The sequence below is a fragment of the Cherax quadricarinatus genome, chromosome 10 (genome assembly GCF_038502225.1).
Source record: "Cherax quadricarinatus isolate ZL_2023a chromosome 10, ASM3850222v1, whole genome shotgun sequence".
Lineage (NCBI taxonomy): Eukaryota > Metazoa > Arthropoda > Malacostraca > Decapoda > Parastacidae > Cherax > Cherax quadricarinatus.
In genome coordinates, this window is record NC_091301.1 from 14849880 (window position 1) to 14867796 (window position 17917).

The 17917-nt window shown below is 46.7% G+C and overlaps 1 protein-coding gene across 2 annotated transcripts in view; it reads right to left on the reverse strand.

The window, feature by feature from the left end:
- Nucleotides 1-17917, reverse strand: part of step (cytohesin steppke) — a gene marked incomplete at its 3' end in the record, with an annotated part of 586727 nt that overhangs the window by 519799 nt on the left and 49011 nt on the right. Inside the window, 1 exon segment of one of the 2 annotated variants that reach the window (XM_070083667.1) lies at nt 14033-15264. Within the exon segment in view, the coding sequence (XP_069939768.1) occupies nt 14033-14081 (49 nt within the window). 2 annotated transcript variants of the gene reach the window in all.

Genomic DNA, 17917 nt, shown 5'->3' on the forward strand with positions numbered 1-17917 from the left:
ACCGGTTAATAAGACTCAAAGAGGGGAAGGGAGTAGACTGACAAACTTAAAGCCTTCTAACTAGAAGAGAGAATGAGCGGAGAAAACACGATCATAACGACGTTAGTGTCAGTTTGGTAGGACGCACCAGACGAAACATTGGCTAAGATAAATATTAAACACAGTTTCAAGAGTGGATATGATTGAACCTTGGAGACCAGAAAATAGTAAAAATTTTTAATAAGAGTTAAGAAGTGGACCAGGAGCTATGTCTAGACCCCTGCAAACACAAACGAGTGAGTACAATTAGTTTAGTGCCACCAGGTGAGCATAGTTTAGATGAGCAGACAACAGCCCCTCGGCCAGACCAGAGCCGTGACGACCACGCCCCAAACAACGTCAATACACAGGGTACGTCAGGCTCCAACACCCCACTAGCCACACCTACTGATGGAGGACTCCATGGAGGGATAGGGAAGGTGTTGAGGTTTAAAAGTAAAGAGAGGCTGAGCAGGAAAGGGAGGGGTTGGGCAAAAGGAAGAAGGCAATGAGGAAGAGTGAGGGGTTGAGAAAGGAGACGGGGTGAGGGGTTGGAGGAGGGGTGATGGACTGAGGATTGAGGGAGGTGTGAGGGGGTTGAGAGATGAGTGAGGGGGTTGACAGAAGGGAGGAGGTTATGAAGTGGAATAACTTGAATAAGGAAGTACTGAAGGCAGACTTTCTACACATTTTTAAGAGCATGTATCATAGAGCCAACGAAGCCATCAGGATTTCAGTGACAGTTCGTTAGTAATTAAGTGGGGGAGCCCAGGGCAGACTTGACCAAGCAACCACAACTAAGAACACACACCATCACAAACAAGCTACCAACACAACAACAAACAATCAAATGGTGCGACTGGTAAATGGTGCCGACCAGTATGGTAGAGACAAGTTGCAGAGCAAACGTATCGCTCAGTGTTGAGGTACCTCGACATAAGAGCGAGATAGGTAACACAGAAGGACCTGTGTAGGCACCTTGCCGGCCTCGGGAGGGAAGGGGGTGACCTCTTGCTCAAACATCAACACTATCCTCATCCCCCCTCCCCACCTCACTCACGCAGGGTAAACTAACCTTTGCTTGAAATGTGTGACTATCATAAAAAGAGATGGGCAGCAGAACTGTTGTACCCAATTTTAATAAGAAAAATACCCCAGCTCTGCTAGAACACAACTTATACGAAGTGAACCCTTACCGTAGCCAGTAATGGAATGACTGACGTCATCACTGCTGAACCCTTACTGTAGTGAACCAGTAGTGGAATAACTGGCGTCCTCACTGCTGAACCCTTACTGTAGTGAACCAGTAAGGGAATGAATGACGTCCTCATTACTGAACCCTTACTGTAGTGAACCAGTAATGGCATGACCGACGTCCTCATTGCTCTACTGAAACCTTAGTGTAGTGAAGCAGTAATGGCATGACCGACGTCCTCATTGCTCTACTGAAACCCTTACTGTAGTGAACCAGTAATGGAATGACCGACTCCTCATTGCTCTACTGAATCCTTATTGTAGTGAACCAGTAATGGCATGACCGACGTCCTCATTGCTCTACTGAACCCTTACTGTAGTGAACCAGTAATGGCATGACCGACGTCCTCATTGCTCTACTGAACCCTTACTGTAGTGAACCAGTAATGGCATGACCGACGTTCTCATTGCCCTACTGAACCCTTACTGAAGTGAACCAGTAATGGCATGACCGACGTCCTCATTGCTCTACTGAACCCTTACTGTAGTGAACCAGTAATGGAATGATCGACGTCCTCATTGCTCTACTGAACCCTTACTGTAGTGAACCAGTAATGGCATGACCGACGTCCTCATTGCTCTACTGAACCCTTACTGTAGTAAACCAGTAATGGAATGACCGACGTCCTCATTGCCCTACTGAGCCCTTACTGTAGTGAACCAGTAATGGAATGACCGACGTCCTCATTGCTCTACTGAACCCTTACTGTAGTGAACCAGTAATGGCATGACCGACGTCCTCATTGCCCTACTGAGCCCTTACTGTAGTGAACCAGTAATGGCATGATCGACGTTCTCATTGCTCTACAGAACCCTTACTGTAGTGAACCAGTAATGGCATGACCGACGTCCTCATTGCTCTACAGGAGGGAGAGATATATCATAATCTACACTTGGAAAATCTTGGAAGGAATGGTCCCAAATCTGCACACAGAAATCACTCCCTACGAAAGTAAAAGACTGGGCAGGCGATGCAAAATGCCCCCAATAAAAAGTAGGGGCGCCATTGGTACACTAAGAGAAAACACCATAAGTGTCCGGGGCCCAAAACTGTTCAACAGCCTCCCATCAAGCATTAGGGGAATTGCCAATAAACCCCTGGCTGCCTTCAAGAGAGAGCTGGACAGATACCTAAAGTCAGTGCCGGATCAGCCGGGCTGTGGCTCGTACGTCGGACTGCGTGCGGCCAGCAGTAACAGCCTAGTTGATCAGGCCCTGATCCATCGGGAGGCCTGGTCATGGACCGGGCCGCGGGGGCGTTGATCCCCGGAATAACCTCCAGGTAACCCTTACTGTAGTGAACTAGTAATGGCATGATCAACGTTCTCATTGCTCTACTGAATCCTTACTGTAGTGAACCAGTAATGACATGACCTACGTTCTCATTGCTCTACTGAATCCTTACTGTAGTGAACCAGTAATGACATGACCTACGTCCTCATTGCTCTACTGAACCCTTACTGTAGTGAACCAGTAATGGGATGACCGACGTTCTCATTGCTCTACTGAACCCTTACTGTAGTGAACCAGTAATGGGATGACCGACGTTCTCATTGCTCTACTGAGCCCTTACTGTAGTGAACCAGTAATGGCATGATCGACGTCCTCATTGCTCTACTGAACCCTTACTGTAGTGAACCAGTAATGGCATGATCGACGTCCTCATTGCTCTACTGAACCCTTACTGTAGTGAACCAGTAATGGCATGATCGACGTCCTCATTGCTCTACAGAACCCTTACTGTAGTGAACCAGTAATGACATGATCGACGTTCTCATTGCTCTACAGAACCCTTACTGTAGTGAACCAGTAATGGCATGATCGACGTTCTCATTGCTCTACTGAACCCTTACTGTAGTGAACCAGTAATGGCATGATCGACGTCCTCATTGCTCTACAGAACCCTTACTGTAGTGAACCAGTAATGGCATGATCGACGTTCTCATTGCTCTACAGAACCCTTACTGTAGTGAACCAGTAATGGCATGATCGACGTTCTCATTGCTCTACAGAACCCTTACTGTAGTGAACCAGTAATGGCATGATCGACGTTCTCATTGCTCTACAGAACCCTTACTGTAGTGAACCAGTAATGGCATGATCGACGTCCTCATTGCTCTACAGAAGGCTTCCATCTGAGGCTGACATATTTTAGTGCTTCACGTATACACTCCATCCTGCGATGGAATATGACTGGGATGCATTGCTAGCCTGTCCTACGATGTAAGCATTGAATGAGACACTTCTGCAACACTTGGGTATCTTTATGAGTGTTGCACAAGCGTCTCATTCATCAACTTGTGTGCTTTCTGAACCATTTATCTACAACTGCAACAACCTGGTTGACGAGGCTAGCACCAGACGAGTACGAAAGGTAAAAAGAATGTAACTGTCATATAGTATAGTGGTCCCACAATAATATAGCATAGTGTTGCACAATGTAACTTTTATATACCTGGAGAGGGTTTCGAGAGTCAACGCCCCCGCGGCCCGGTCTGAGAGCAGGCCTTGTGGTGGATCAGGGTCTGATCAACCAGGCTGTTACTACTGGCCGCACGCAAACTGACGTGCGAACGACAGCCCGGCTGGTCAGGTACTGACTTTAGGTGCCTGTCCAGTACCTTCTTGAAGACAGTCAGGGGTCTATTGATAATCCCCCTTATGTATGCCGGGAGGCAGACGAACAGTCTTGGGCCCCTGATACTTATTGTATTTCTCAGTGTATTCGTGGCGCCCCTGCTTTTCATTAGGGGACTGTTGCATCTCCTGCCGAGTCTTTTGCTTTCATAGGGAGTGATTTTCGTGTGCAAGTTTGGTACTAATCCCTCTAGGATTTTCCAAGTGTATTATTATCATGTATCTCTCTCGCCTGCGTTCCAGGGAATATAAATCAAGGAACTTCAACCGTTTTCAGTAATTTAGGTGCCTTATCGTACTTATGTGCCGTGAAAGTTCTTTGTACGCTCTCCAGGTCAGCAATTTCGCCTGCTTGAAGGGGGCCGTTAGTGTACAGCAGTATTCCAGCCTTAAGAGAACAAGCGATTTGAAGAGAATCATCATATAGTGTAGTTTTCCCACAATGCAACTACAATATAGTATAGTGTTTCCACAATAATATAGAATAGTGTTTCACAATGTAACAATCATTGAGCAGAAGGTAACAACACTGTACACTCCTGATATCCACCCTAATTCACTTCCCTGCTATCGTGTTCACTCACACTCATCCCCCATCTTCCAAACGCCCGCCCCACCATCTGTTCATGACCACCACTCAGCGTTCAACACGAGTGCTCACCACCCTACTTAACGACCCTAGTTGTTCACCACGCTGCTTAACGACCCTAGGTACTCACCACCCTGCTTAGAGAGCCTCACGTTCATCACTCCGCTTAACGACCCCAGGTACTCACCACCACCTGGGAGTAGTAATGTCTGAGAATCTCACTTTCAAGGATCACAACAGTGCCACGATCGCACGTGCAAAGAAAATGATAGGATGGATAATGAGAACTTTCAAAACGAGAGATGCCAAGCCCATGATGATCCTTTTCAAATCACTTGTTCTCTCTAGGCTGGAATACTGCTGTACATTAACATCTCCATTCAAAGCAGGTGAAATCGCAGATCTAGAGAGTGTACAGAGATCCTTTACTGCACGTATAAGTTCTGTCAAGCACCTTAACTACTGGGAACGCTTGGAAGCACTTGACTTGTACTCGTTGGAACGCAGGAGGGAGAGATATATCATAATCTACACTTGGAAAATCTTGGAAGGAATGGTCCCAAATCTGCACACAGAAATCACTCCCTACGAAAGTAAAAGACTGGGCAGGCGATGCAAAATGCCGCCAATAAAAAGTAGGGGCGCCATTGGTACACTAAGAGAAAACACCATAAGTGTCCGGGGCCCAAAACTGTTCAACAGCCTCCCATCAAGCATTAGGGGAATTGCCAATAAACCCCTGGCTGCCTTCAAGAGAGAGCTGGACAGATACCTAAAGTCAGTGCCGGATCAGCCGGGCTGTGGCTCGTACGTCGGACTGCGTGCGGCCAGCAGTAACAGCCTAGTTGATCAGGCCCTGATCCATCGGGAGGCCTGGTCATGGACCGGGCCGCGGGGGCGTTGATCCCCGGAATAACCTCCAGGTAACCCCGCCTAGAGATCCTCGCGTTCATCACTCCGCTTAACAACCCCAGGTACTCACCACCCCGCCTAGAGATCCTCGCGTTCATCACTCCGCTTAACGACCCCAGGTACTCACCACCCCTCTTAGTGATCCTCTCGTTCATCACCCAGTTTAGCGATCCTTGTGTTCAGGTAGTACCACCACCGGCCACCAGGTGGCACCACCCCCGACCACCAGGTGGCACAACCATCGACCACCAGGTGGCACCACCACCGACCACCAGGTAGCACCACCACCGACCACCACCAGGTAGAACCACTACCAACCACCAGATAGTACCACCTCCCCCAACTCCTCCTCACGCCCCACCCCAACACCAGCTGCAACCTCCCCCCTCCCCACACAGGAACGTCTGCATTGAGTCTCCCTCCCAGACTAGGTGAGGTGATGGGGAGGAAAGAGAAGGGGGAGTTGGGAAAGAGGGAGGGTTTAGGAAGATGGAGGTTTAAGAAGGGGGGTGGTGGAGGTGAAGGAGAGGTTGTGTGGGGGGGAGGGGGTGGGGTGCCCACAATACCGCCATCACTCACACAATCAACCAGGTGGAAATATCTATCACAAAAAAGTGAAGGTATGCGGCAGGCGCTCCTAGAAGCTCTCCTGTGTGTGTCTCCCTCCACCAGTAGCAGACCTGACCAAGCCCTGTCTCCCTCCACCAGTAGCAGACCTGACCAAGCCCTGTCTCCCTCCACCAGTAGCAGACCTGACCAAATATGTCTCCCATCACCAGTAGCAGACCTGACCAAGCTATGTCTTTCTCCACCAGTAGCAGACTTGCCCAAGCTGTCTTTCTCCACCAGTAGCAGACCTGACCAAGCTATGTCTTTCTCCACCAGTAGCAGACTTGCCCAAGCTGTCTTTCTCCACCAGTAGCAGACCTGACCACGCTGTCTCACTAGCCGCATGCGGCTCCTTTGCTTATTCAACTCATTCGTGAGATAATATTCAAGTTTACTTCCTGGTCTGGATGTTGTCTTCATGTGCCGCACTGAATTAGCAAACCAGACGCTCGCGCGCGAGCGCACACGCACACGCACACGCACACACACACACACACACACACACACACACTATAAAAGAGGGGACTACATAGGGTTGAAGAACTTCATGCGGGAGGTCCAGTGGGACAGAGAACTGGCAGGAAAGCCAGTAAATGAAATGATGGAATATGTAGCAACAAAATGCAAGGAGGCAGTGGAAAAGTTCATTCCCAAGGGCAACAGTAACAACGGGAAGACCAGAACAAGCCCCTGGTTTACCCGACGGTGTAAGGAGGCAAAAACAAAGTGCAATAGAGAATGGAAAAAGTACAGAAGGCAGAGAACACACGAAAATAGGGAGATCAGTCGCAGAGCCAGGAATGAGTACGCACAGGTAAGGAGGGAGGCCCAGCGACAGTATGAAAATGACATAGCATCGAGAATCAAGACTGACCCGAAACTGTTGTATAGCCACATCAGGAGGAAGACAACAGTCAAAGACCAGGTGATCAGATTAAGGACAGAAGGTGGAGAACTCACAAGAAATGATCAGGAGGTATGTGAGGAGCTGAACAGGAGATTTAAGGAAGTTTTTACAGTAGAGACAGGAAGGGCTGTGGGAAGACAGCACAGAAGGGAACATCAAGAGGGAATATACCAACAAGTGTTGGATGACATACGAACAACTGAGGAGGAGGTGAAGAAGCTCTTAAGTGACCTTGACACCTCAAAGGCGATGGGACCGGACAACATCTCCCCATGGGTCCTTAGAGAAGGAGCAGAGATGCTGTGTGTGCCTCTAACCACAATCTTCAACACATCCCTTGAAACTGGGCAACTACCTGAGAAATGGAAGACAGCTAATGTAGTCCCCATATTTAAGAAAGGAAACAGAAACGAGGCACTAAACTACAGACCTGTGTCTCTGACATGTATTGTGTGCAAAGTCATGGAGAAGATTATCAGGAGGAGAGTGGTCGAACACCTGGAAAGGAACAAGATTATAAATGAAAACCAGCATGGGTTCATGGAAGGCAAATCTTGTATCACAAACCTCCTGGAGTTTTATGACAAGGTAACAGAAGTAAGACACGAGAGAGAGGGTTGGGTAGATTGCGTTTTCCTAGACTGCAGGAAGGCCTTTGACACAGTTCCCCACAAGAGATTAGTGCAGAAGCTGGAGGATCAGGCACACATAAAAGGAAGGGCACTGCAATGGATAAGGGAATACCTGACAGGGAGGCAGCAACGAGTCATGGTACGTGAAGAGGTATCACAGTGGGCGCCTGTTACGAGCGGGGTCCCACAGGGGTCAGTTCTAGGACCAGTGCTATTTTTGATATATGTGAACGACATGATGGAAGGAATAGACTCTGAAGTGTCCCTGTTCGCAGATGACGTGAAGTTGATGAGAAGAATTAAATCGGACGAGGATGAGGCAGGACTGCAAAGAGACCTGGAGAGGCTGGACATGTGGTCCAGTCCCTGGCTCCTCGAATTCAATCCAGCCAAATGCAAAGTCATGAAGATTGGGGAGGGGCAAAGAAGACCGCAGACAGAATATAGGCTAGGTGGACAAAGACTACAGACCTCACTCAGGGAGAAAGACCTTGGGGTGACCATAACACCGAGTACATCACCGGAGGCACACATCAACCAAATAACCGCTGCAGCATACGGGCGCCTGGCAAACCTGAGAATAGCGTTCCGATACCTCAATAAGGAATCGTTCAAGACACTGTACACTGTGTATGTTAGGCCCATACTGGAGTATGCAGCACCAGTCTGGAACCCACACCTGGTCAAGCACGTCAAGAAGTTAGAGAAAGTACAAAGGTTTGCAACAAGGCTAGTCCCAGAGCTCAAGGGAATGTCGTACGAGGAAAGGTTAAGGGAAATCGGACTGACGACACTGGAGGACAGAAGGGTCAGGGGAGACATGATAACGACATACAAGATACTGCGGGGAATAGACAAGGTGGACAGAGATAGGATGTTCCAGAGAGGGGACACAGGGACAAGGGGTCACAACTGGAAGCTGAAGACTCAGACGAGTCACAGGGACGTTAGGAAGTATTTCTTCAGTCATAGAGTTGTCAGCAAGTGGAATAGCCTAGCAAGTGAAGTAGTGGAGGCAGGAACCATACATAGTTTTAAGAAGAGGTATGACAAAGCTCAGGAAGCAGAGAGAGAGAGGATCCAGTAGCGATCAGTGAAGAGGCGGGGCCAGGAGCTGAGTCTCGACCCCTGCAACCACAATTAGGTGAGTACAATTAGGTGAGTACACACACACACACACACACACACACAGCTTTAAGAAAAGGTACGCATGGCTCTCGAAGTCATTATAAGAGTGAACCTAGTAGCGACCAGTGAAGAAGCCAGGCCAGGAGCTTCGAATCGACCCCTGCAACCACAAATAGGCGAGTACATACAACATAACAACAACCACACCACACACAATACAGGCCAAGTGTCTATCGATAAGTGCCTCTGATAACTGGTAACTACTACATCAGGAAGTGGAAGGACCTAGACACTGAAGTCAAAGTAGTTGTGGCAGAATCCATGCACAGCCTTATGTATAGATACGACAGGGCTCACGCAGCCACGAGTGAAACCAATATCGGCCAGAAGAGAGGCGGGGCCAGGAGCTAAGACTCAACCCCTGTAACCACAATTAGGCAAGTACACACGCGATTTTATTGTGTGTTAGTCATTGTGGTGAGTGGACAAGGCAGGGCAGGCAAACTCTTGCCTCCAACCGAGCTGGTCACCATCATAACGTCAACGCACAGTTTTACCTGAAGGGAAAAATACCAGGGCCAACACTGCCCTGTCAGCAGTCTCCCGGTAGACACGCACAAATCCACGCACCTCGCCCTCCTCCCTGCACGAACGTCAGCCTTCCCTCCCCCCACGTACTTCACCATCCCTCCCCAACGTACGTCACTATCCGTACGTCAGCCTTCCCTCCCTGTTGACGCTCTGACTGACACACACAGTGATAGCTATACAGGCGCCCCCGAGACCCGCCTCTCACTGCTGCATCTCTCCTTATTGTCCCACACCTCTTATGTTACGTGTGTAGGGAGACCAGCGACGGACGGAGGTTGAAGAATGGAGGGAGGGGGAGAGAGAGAGAGAGAGAGAGAGAGAGAGAGAGACAGGAAGGATACTTTAAATTAACCAACATAGCGTACAGCAACAGTATGACGATCCACTACTTACAGTGGTCCATATTAGTGTGATGATGCACAACTTGTAGTGATCCACATCAATGCGATGATCCACCTACACCTTCATTCATATCGCTAGGTTCCAACAAAACTTTAAACTATCATTATTTAGATCTCCCATTCTACAAGCCTGGCCCAGGGCTTGAATTTTGGCGGCAAACTCCATGCATAAATTTATAAGTAGTTTCACAAATTTATTCATATCGTTAGCGATGAGCCATGCCGTTTTTCTTACTCCAGGCTGGGTACACGAAGCTGAATGACAAGCCTGCTCTGAGACCAGGCCGTGTATCCAATGATACCCTGGAACCATCAATACGTACACATAACGTATGATAGCCTTCTGGAAGCCATACATCATTAATGAGGGTCGATAGTAAAGAGAAGAGGCCAGGAGCCATGCCTCGACCCCTGCAAACACGACTCGGCGACTGTATCCACACCCATAACAAAAATATGTTCAAGAGAAATAGGGTGAAGGCAGCGGATGCTACAACTGCTCACAGATCGCAATGTGACAATAAACAAAAGAAAGTCCAGCGTGAGAGAAGAGTAAACAGTTCATTACCAGAAGGTACCGTGGCACTCTCAGTTGTTCAATCTCGTTGCAGACACAAGAAGACAAACTGCACTTCAGTGTCTGCTTCGTGGATAAAATAAAAAGAATGAAAACTGTTTACATCCAACTTGTTGCTCGCGTCTTACCCAGCTTGTGCCTCACACAGCACTGTATTTCCCCCTGGTGTAAATATCAAAAGATTTCCCGTGTTGCCCTGCCAACTTCTCACACAGTATATACCATCTATTTTCCCTGGTGTAGCTATCAACCACCGTCTGTTTTCCCTGGTGTAGACATCAACACTTACAGCAGGCAAGAGAACCATTACAGTGATAGACAAGAAAACAACAAGGAGGATTATGAGAACTTTCAAAATATTGAGTATCACTGATGACGATACTGTAATTGTCTGGTTCTCTCTCCATAATGCAGTGAGGTGTATAAGGTGGGGAGAAGACGGTGAAGTGAGGGGAAGAGGGTAGGATGAGAAGATAATGTGAGGGGGGAAAATGATAAGGGTAAGGGGAGATATGTAAGGGGACGATAAGGGTGATATACCTGTGTCTAGTATCCAGAGTTTTCCTATTTCCGCAGCTCTGGCTTGTCTGGTGCTTGCCAGGTCAACCAGGCTGTTACTGCCGGCGGTCCACTGGCACACACATCCACCACAGCCTGGATGATCTGGCCTTTAGTGGAAGCACTTGTCAAATTTCCTCTTGAAGACTTCTACCTGTACCAGCAGTGTTTCTGATATCGTCCGGTAGAATGTTAAACAATTTGAACCTAGATACAGCATTCTCTTTTTGCACTCACGGCACTCCTGCTTTTTTTTTTTTTTACTGGTCACGGACCGGGCCGCTGGGTACTGACCCCCGAAACCTCTTCCGAGTATACTCCAGGTACATTTTCTCCCATATCTCCCACTCCAGTGTTGTTACTGCAGAATAACAGTTTGAGACCAGGCCCTCAGGTATCTTCCAGGTATATATTACCAATCACATATCCCTACTCTGCTTCAATGAATATATATTCAAGCTTTTAGGCATCCTCGGTAGTTTAATTGTTTTACTGGCTCACTGCAGGGAAAGTTAATAAGGGAATGAGAATATAAGAGTAAGGAAAGATGAAGAGATAAGATATAATATTAGCGGAGAACAATGGGAGCCAGGAAAGGAAGAGGAAAGTAGCATTGAGGCAAGAGATAGCATCACCGAGAGTGAGGGGGAGAGAGAGGTAAAGGTGGAATATGCAGCACGGTGAGGGAAGCACAGTGATGAAATTTCGGTAATTTAAATGAGAGGGGGAAGGGGAAAGCGAGGGTGAAAAGATGGAAGGGAAAACTGAGATGGAAAATAAAGGGTAACGTGAGGGAGATGGTTGCAGAGTTGCCCACCTTTACCATCAAGACTATCACTATCATCTACATCACCATGCACAAATAACCCGCACACAGAGAGGAGCTTACGACTACGTTTCGGTGACTTGGACCATTTACAAAGTCACACTAACAGAAAAGAGAGAATGAGGCAGTATATACAGGCCAGAAGACAGGGACGGGACAAAAGGGGTAGTAGAGGAAGATGAGAAGTAGTGGTAGACATAGAAGTAGTAGTAAGAAAGAGGAGCACTGCATGGGAGCCAGGGGCCCACAAAGGGTAGGAACAAGAACATAGAGGATGGAAATAATAATAATGGGCCAAATACCCAAGGCAGAAGAAAGAAAACCCAAAGGAGAAAGAGGAAAGGGGAAGGCGGAGAAGGAGGAAACAAGAATCAGGTTAAGTCATGGGTGTTCTGAAGTTTGGAGCATTTTACAATGTAACAAGAAAGGAAGGTATCAACAGAGACAGAGCCGGGACTAAGATTCATACAAAGAAAGTTGTGTATAAGGGAGGATTCAACCAGACGGCGACTGTGAAAGTTAGACGTGGGGTAGACAGTTTTAGCAGAAGACCAGTCGATAGGATGATTGTGATCTCTGACATGACTGAATCTGTCAAAAGGAGAACAGCCAGTTTCTCCAAAGTATTGAAGAGGACAAGAGGAACAAGAAATATAGTAGACACCACGATAATCTATAGAGGGAGGAGAGACACGAACTAGATTGGTCTGGCGAAAAGCAAGTTTGAGGTCTAAGGAACGGAAGGAGTTGTTGAGATTAGAAAGACTGGAGATACAGGGAAGGCAGAAGACAGGAGAGTTCCCAGGAGTAGAGAGTCTGGGAGAGAAGAAAGTCCGATTAGCGCGTGAGAAAGCAGAGTCTATGAAATGGGAAGAGCAGAGAATGAACTGTGAAATGTCAAAGAGTAGAGACAGGGGATAGCAGATGTGGAGAACACGAAGGAAGAAAGAGTAAAAACAATTCTCTTGATTCTCGTAATGGGTTAAGTGTCCCCTCAACTTTGTCGTTGTGTAAAGTGTAAAGGGGACCGACACTGACCCCTTCACGACGCCACTTGTCATCACTGTAATGTCTCCCAAGTTATACCAACACTGTTGCCTACTAGTCAGGTATGCTTATATCTTGGATTATTATGATAAGATACTTGTACAACACTGTGTATCTTTATTGACGAAAGGTTTCATCTGTGCTGCAGGCTTCATCAGACGAATACAGAAATGAATTACAATCCTGGAGACAGTAGACGACTTGGAGTAGTTTGAAGTAATCAGCACTTAGTAGAAAATAATGGACGTATATTATTATTAGTCATGACTGACCCCCTCTTGACTACACTTAGACCAGCGTACGAACCACAGCCCAGCTGATCTGGAATTGACTTTAGAAACTTATCCAGTTCCTTCTTGAAGATGGCTAGGGGTCTACTAGTACTCTTATGCCGAAAAAGTCTTGGGTCCCTTACACTTGTGATTCCAGTCATTTTTCTACAAAGACGGTAATTCGGGGTTGAGGACGTATCTCATTTTTTATAGGTTTCACAGTGAGCATCTTCTACATACCTGGCACAATACCTGTCCTCAACATTTGTTAAAGGTTAGTAATAATCATCTTAGAATTCTTTAAGAGTCCGTGGAATTACTACAAATTAATTTCATATCTGCACACTTAAATCGTTTATTACGAAAGCAGGAGGTACAGTAAATGTGTAAATCAACTAAAAAGTGTGTAATGCGTTTGCTAACATACTAAAGATCCGGGCTAGATTCCTGGCACTTTCCTTACACTTTCTTTCCCCTGTTTACCTATCAGTAATCAGGTACCTGGGTGCTAGCCGACTGTCGTGGGGGACAAGATTAACCTAAGTTGCCCGAAGTGCTATGTATAACCAGGGACTTTCTATATAATATACCAATGATGTCAGACAGGTCTACATCAGTTGTATCATGCACTTGTAAAAATAATAATAATAATAATTATTATTATTAATGACTATAAACATATACTTTTCAACACACTCCTTTCAAAAATAAATGGAGCATACCCCTGCTTCTCTTCAAGAGTGAACCTGATCCCCATGAAACCATCTCAATCAGCCTACGGGAGACAGAGCGACAACTACCGAAAGCCTGACAGATCAGACCATCAGCCAGGAGGCCTGTCGACTGCCAGTCACAGGCCAGTATCACTTTTCGGGCCGATCTGTCCCCCTAAAAGTCGAGTTCTCACACTGTTGCCAACTGGTTTTTTTTTTTTTTTTTTTTTTTTATTAACCGGTATTCTCCCGGCGTAAAGTGGCCAATTATAACAAAATACAATACATGTAAATGAAATATGCGTACAGATACTGACTTTAATTAGTTAGAATGGGCAGTAAGGCTTACAGCCATACTTACATTTGTTGACAGTGTTCTCCATGCTTTCTGCTGTGTCCAGACTGGGCATCGTGTGAAGGAACGAAGCAGTAATAATAACAGTAGCAGTAGGAATAATACTTGGAATTAGTGATCTCCCACTGATACTATAATTTTCCTACGGGGCGGACAGCCTACTATTACTACGCTCCTACTAAGTTCTTCCTCCTTGCAAGGGGACGGGGAAGCCTATTGCTAGGCTCCCCGCAAATGTGGCCAATGTTCTGCTTTCATGCTGGTTCATATTAATGAAACTATCATGATGGTTCCTATTAATAAAAGTCTATGCTTTATTGACGAGAGATAATCCGGTTTAATTCACCACAAAGTAACTCTTGCAGACACTATTTCATCAGAGAAACATCTATGCAACAGACGCAACACTCACGTCCTACACTTCAACTGTAGCCACCCAAAACAGTTTAAACATCTCAAGATTCAAAGCATCACTACTATCCCCACATCCCAGCACTAAGAGGTTTTTCCTTTTTCTTCTTTTACTACACACTAAAATATTATCCATACCACAAGAACTGTATGGCATAATCACTTACGAGCACGTTTTGGCAAATTTTGTTGATGTACGAGTATTTTTAATTTGTAAGTACTAATTTTGCCACAGAGATCGTTTTCGTTACATCACAAGAACTTCCAGAACACATGAAATGCGCAAACTGCCATAGAAAAAGTTGTGCTGTGTTTGGTGGTTGATCGCAGCGGGATGCCACGTGAGGCTGGGACGGTGGCCAGGGATGCTGGGGACCACACTACCACCTCTCCTGCCTCCACCAACATCACCCTCAATACCACCAACACTCCCAGGTATCTCTCATCACAGATACCCTTCAGATCAGTATGGCACTCGGGCCATAATGTGACACAGGGGGTGCACCTGATTGTACAAAGCTAGGCCAGCCAGAAGCGTAAAGTGATCCTCATGTAATTTATTTTACGGCTTCCGCTGCTCCCCAACACACCGGCCCTGTACACTTAAAAACACAGGTACCTATCCAGGTGGGGATTTAAATTTCACTTCACTGCAACACACAATTCGGTCAAATTGTATCACTTAATCCACTTTGTCAAAACTTTCAAGGGTAGTAAACTCTTAAAGTATATCAATCCAGCACGCAAGGGGAATGTTTCATTGAAGAGGCAGTAGTGTACATGAGGATGTAGAGAGAACATCACTACCCCTCACAGCCGTCATACAGATACTGAGTTGCCGAGGTGGCCGACCCGCTCATCTCCTCCTGGCCACACCGGTTGCCAGTTTATCCATAAACAAGTTTTCCTTGGTAGCGTCGAGCAACCAAGACTAAACCTGATTATCATTACACCTTATACAATATATAACCAAGTAATATTCACTTTTGAAACTCAAGACCAACACACAAGAAGGACTTGATATACTTAAATCTAATTTACCAAGTTTAACTTCTAAAATAAATTTCATATTGTGGCTAATACCATAATTTATTCGTATCATTAAAAGTTACACACACACAGGGGAATGTCCTACGAAGAAAGGTTGAGGGAAATCGGCCTGGCGACACTGGAAGACAGGAGGGTCAGGGGAGACATGATAACGACATACAAAATACTGCGTGGAATAGATAAGGTGGACAAGACAGGATGTTCCAGACAGGGGACACAGAAACAAGGGGTCACAATGGGAAGCTGAAGACTCAGACGAGTCACAGGGATGTTAGGAAGTGTTTCTTCAGTCATAGAGTTCTCAGGAAGTGGAATAGTCTAGCAAGTGATGTATTGGAGGCAGGAACTATACATAGCTTTAAGACGAGGTATGATACAGCTCAGGGTGAAATCGCAGATCTAGAGAGTGTACAGAGATCCTTTACTGCACGTATAAGTTCTGTCAAGCACCTTAACTACTGGGAACGCTTGGAAGCACTTGACTTGTACTCGTTGGAACGCAGGAGGGAGAGATATATCATAATCTACACTTGGAAAATCTTGGAAGGAATGGTCCCAAATCTGCACACAGAAATCACTCCCTACGAAAGTAAAAGACTGGGCAGGCGATGCAAAATGCCGCCAATAAAAAGTAGGGGCGCCATTGGTACACTAAGAGAAAACACCATAAGTGTCCGGGGCCCAAAACTGTTCAACAGCCTCCCATCAAGCATTAGGGGAATTGCCAATAAACCCCTGGCTGCCTTCAAGAGAGAGCTGGACAGATACCTAAAGTCAGTGCCGGATCAGCCGGGCTGTGGCTCGTACGTCGGACTGCGTGCGGCCAGCAGTAACAGCCTAGTTGATCAGGCCCTGATCCATCGGGAGGCCTGGTCATGGACCGGGCCGAAGGGGCGTTGATCCCCGGAATAACCTCCAGGTAACCTCCAGGGAGCCGAGAGAGAGAGGACCTAGTAGCGATCAGTGAAGAGGCGAGGCGAGGCGAGGCGCTATGACTCGACTCCTGCAACCACAACTAGGTGAGTACAGTCCTGCCCATCACAATTCATTCATTTCTAGCTACCTCCAACCCAACTAATCTTTCAGTTACCAACCTACCAACTACCTATTTTAACAAACTGCCAACTACCTTCAACATACCAACTATTCAACTAACTACTTTACCAACTATTATAACCTAACAACCTACCACTCTACCAACTACTTTAACCTTTCAACCAACTTAACAACTACCATAACAACCAATTTAAATCATATGCATAGGAAAGTTCTAAACTCTGTGAGCCGTACACCAGGATAATGGGAGGTAGTCCGGTCTGATCCAAGGAAGGGGAGGGCAACTACAATTCCTTGGATCAAGGGCCCTTCACCAGCATCAAGGCACCGCTTCAGTCTGCAAGGTACCTTTCAAGGTGGCTTTCTGGTACCTTTACCCCTGATATACCTTTGATGAGTGTCCAGAGTGTTGCGACACCCACAGCTCGGCCCTGAGCCAGCCTTGTCTGCTGCTTGCCTGTTCTACAGGCTGTTGCTGATGGCGGCCCACAGGTAGAATTACCTCCGATCCCCCAGGTGCTGTTTGGCCCCCTTGCGTATTTAGCGCTTCTTTATGGAGTCAAAGGGGAGTAGGAAAGAAGAGGAGGCATAGGTAGAAGGGAATGAGAGGAGGAAAGTAGGAGTGGCTGAGAGAATGAGGGAAGGAAAGTAGGGACAGAAATATGGAGAGAAGAGGAAGAGGAGAGAAAAGAACAGGGAAGTAGTGAGAGTGGTAAAGGGAAACAGCAGTGCTCCCTCGTGGTACCTGGGAGGGACTGGGTGAAAGGCAAGGATGGTAGGGGCAGAGGAGCATGGAACGGCAAGGAGGGATGGGAAAGATTGGATGGTGAAGTCTGGTAAACGGTGCAGAGAAAGTGTGAACAAGAGAGACACTAGGAACAAGGAACATGGAGAACACAGGAGAGAGGCCTCTCTAACATTAATCTTAATTTCTACAAGTACATGTACAACGTATACAGACCTAGCTGACATCAATGACATACTATATAGGAAGCCCCTGGTTATGTAGAACATTTCGGGCAAATTAGGTTTTGCCCCCAGGATGCGACCCACACCAGTCGGCTAACACCCAAGTACCTATTTACTACTAGATGGACAGGGACTGCAGGTGTCTTAAAGAAACACTCCAGTTTCCACCCGTTCCGGGAATCGAACCACGGACCTCAATGTGTGAGATGAGTGCGCTAGTTTTCTCTGCGACTGGAGACTCGATACACCCTCACTACCTCCACAACAAACACAAGAGTGCTGTTTACTGCCTCCTCGTATTATACCATGAATATCCTTGAGAGCATATATAACGTATCTAAGAATACCTTATTCAACGCTGGAGAGTAAGTATGAAGGATGGAATGTTAATGTGAAGGATGGGAA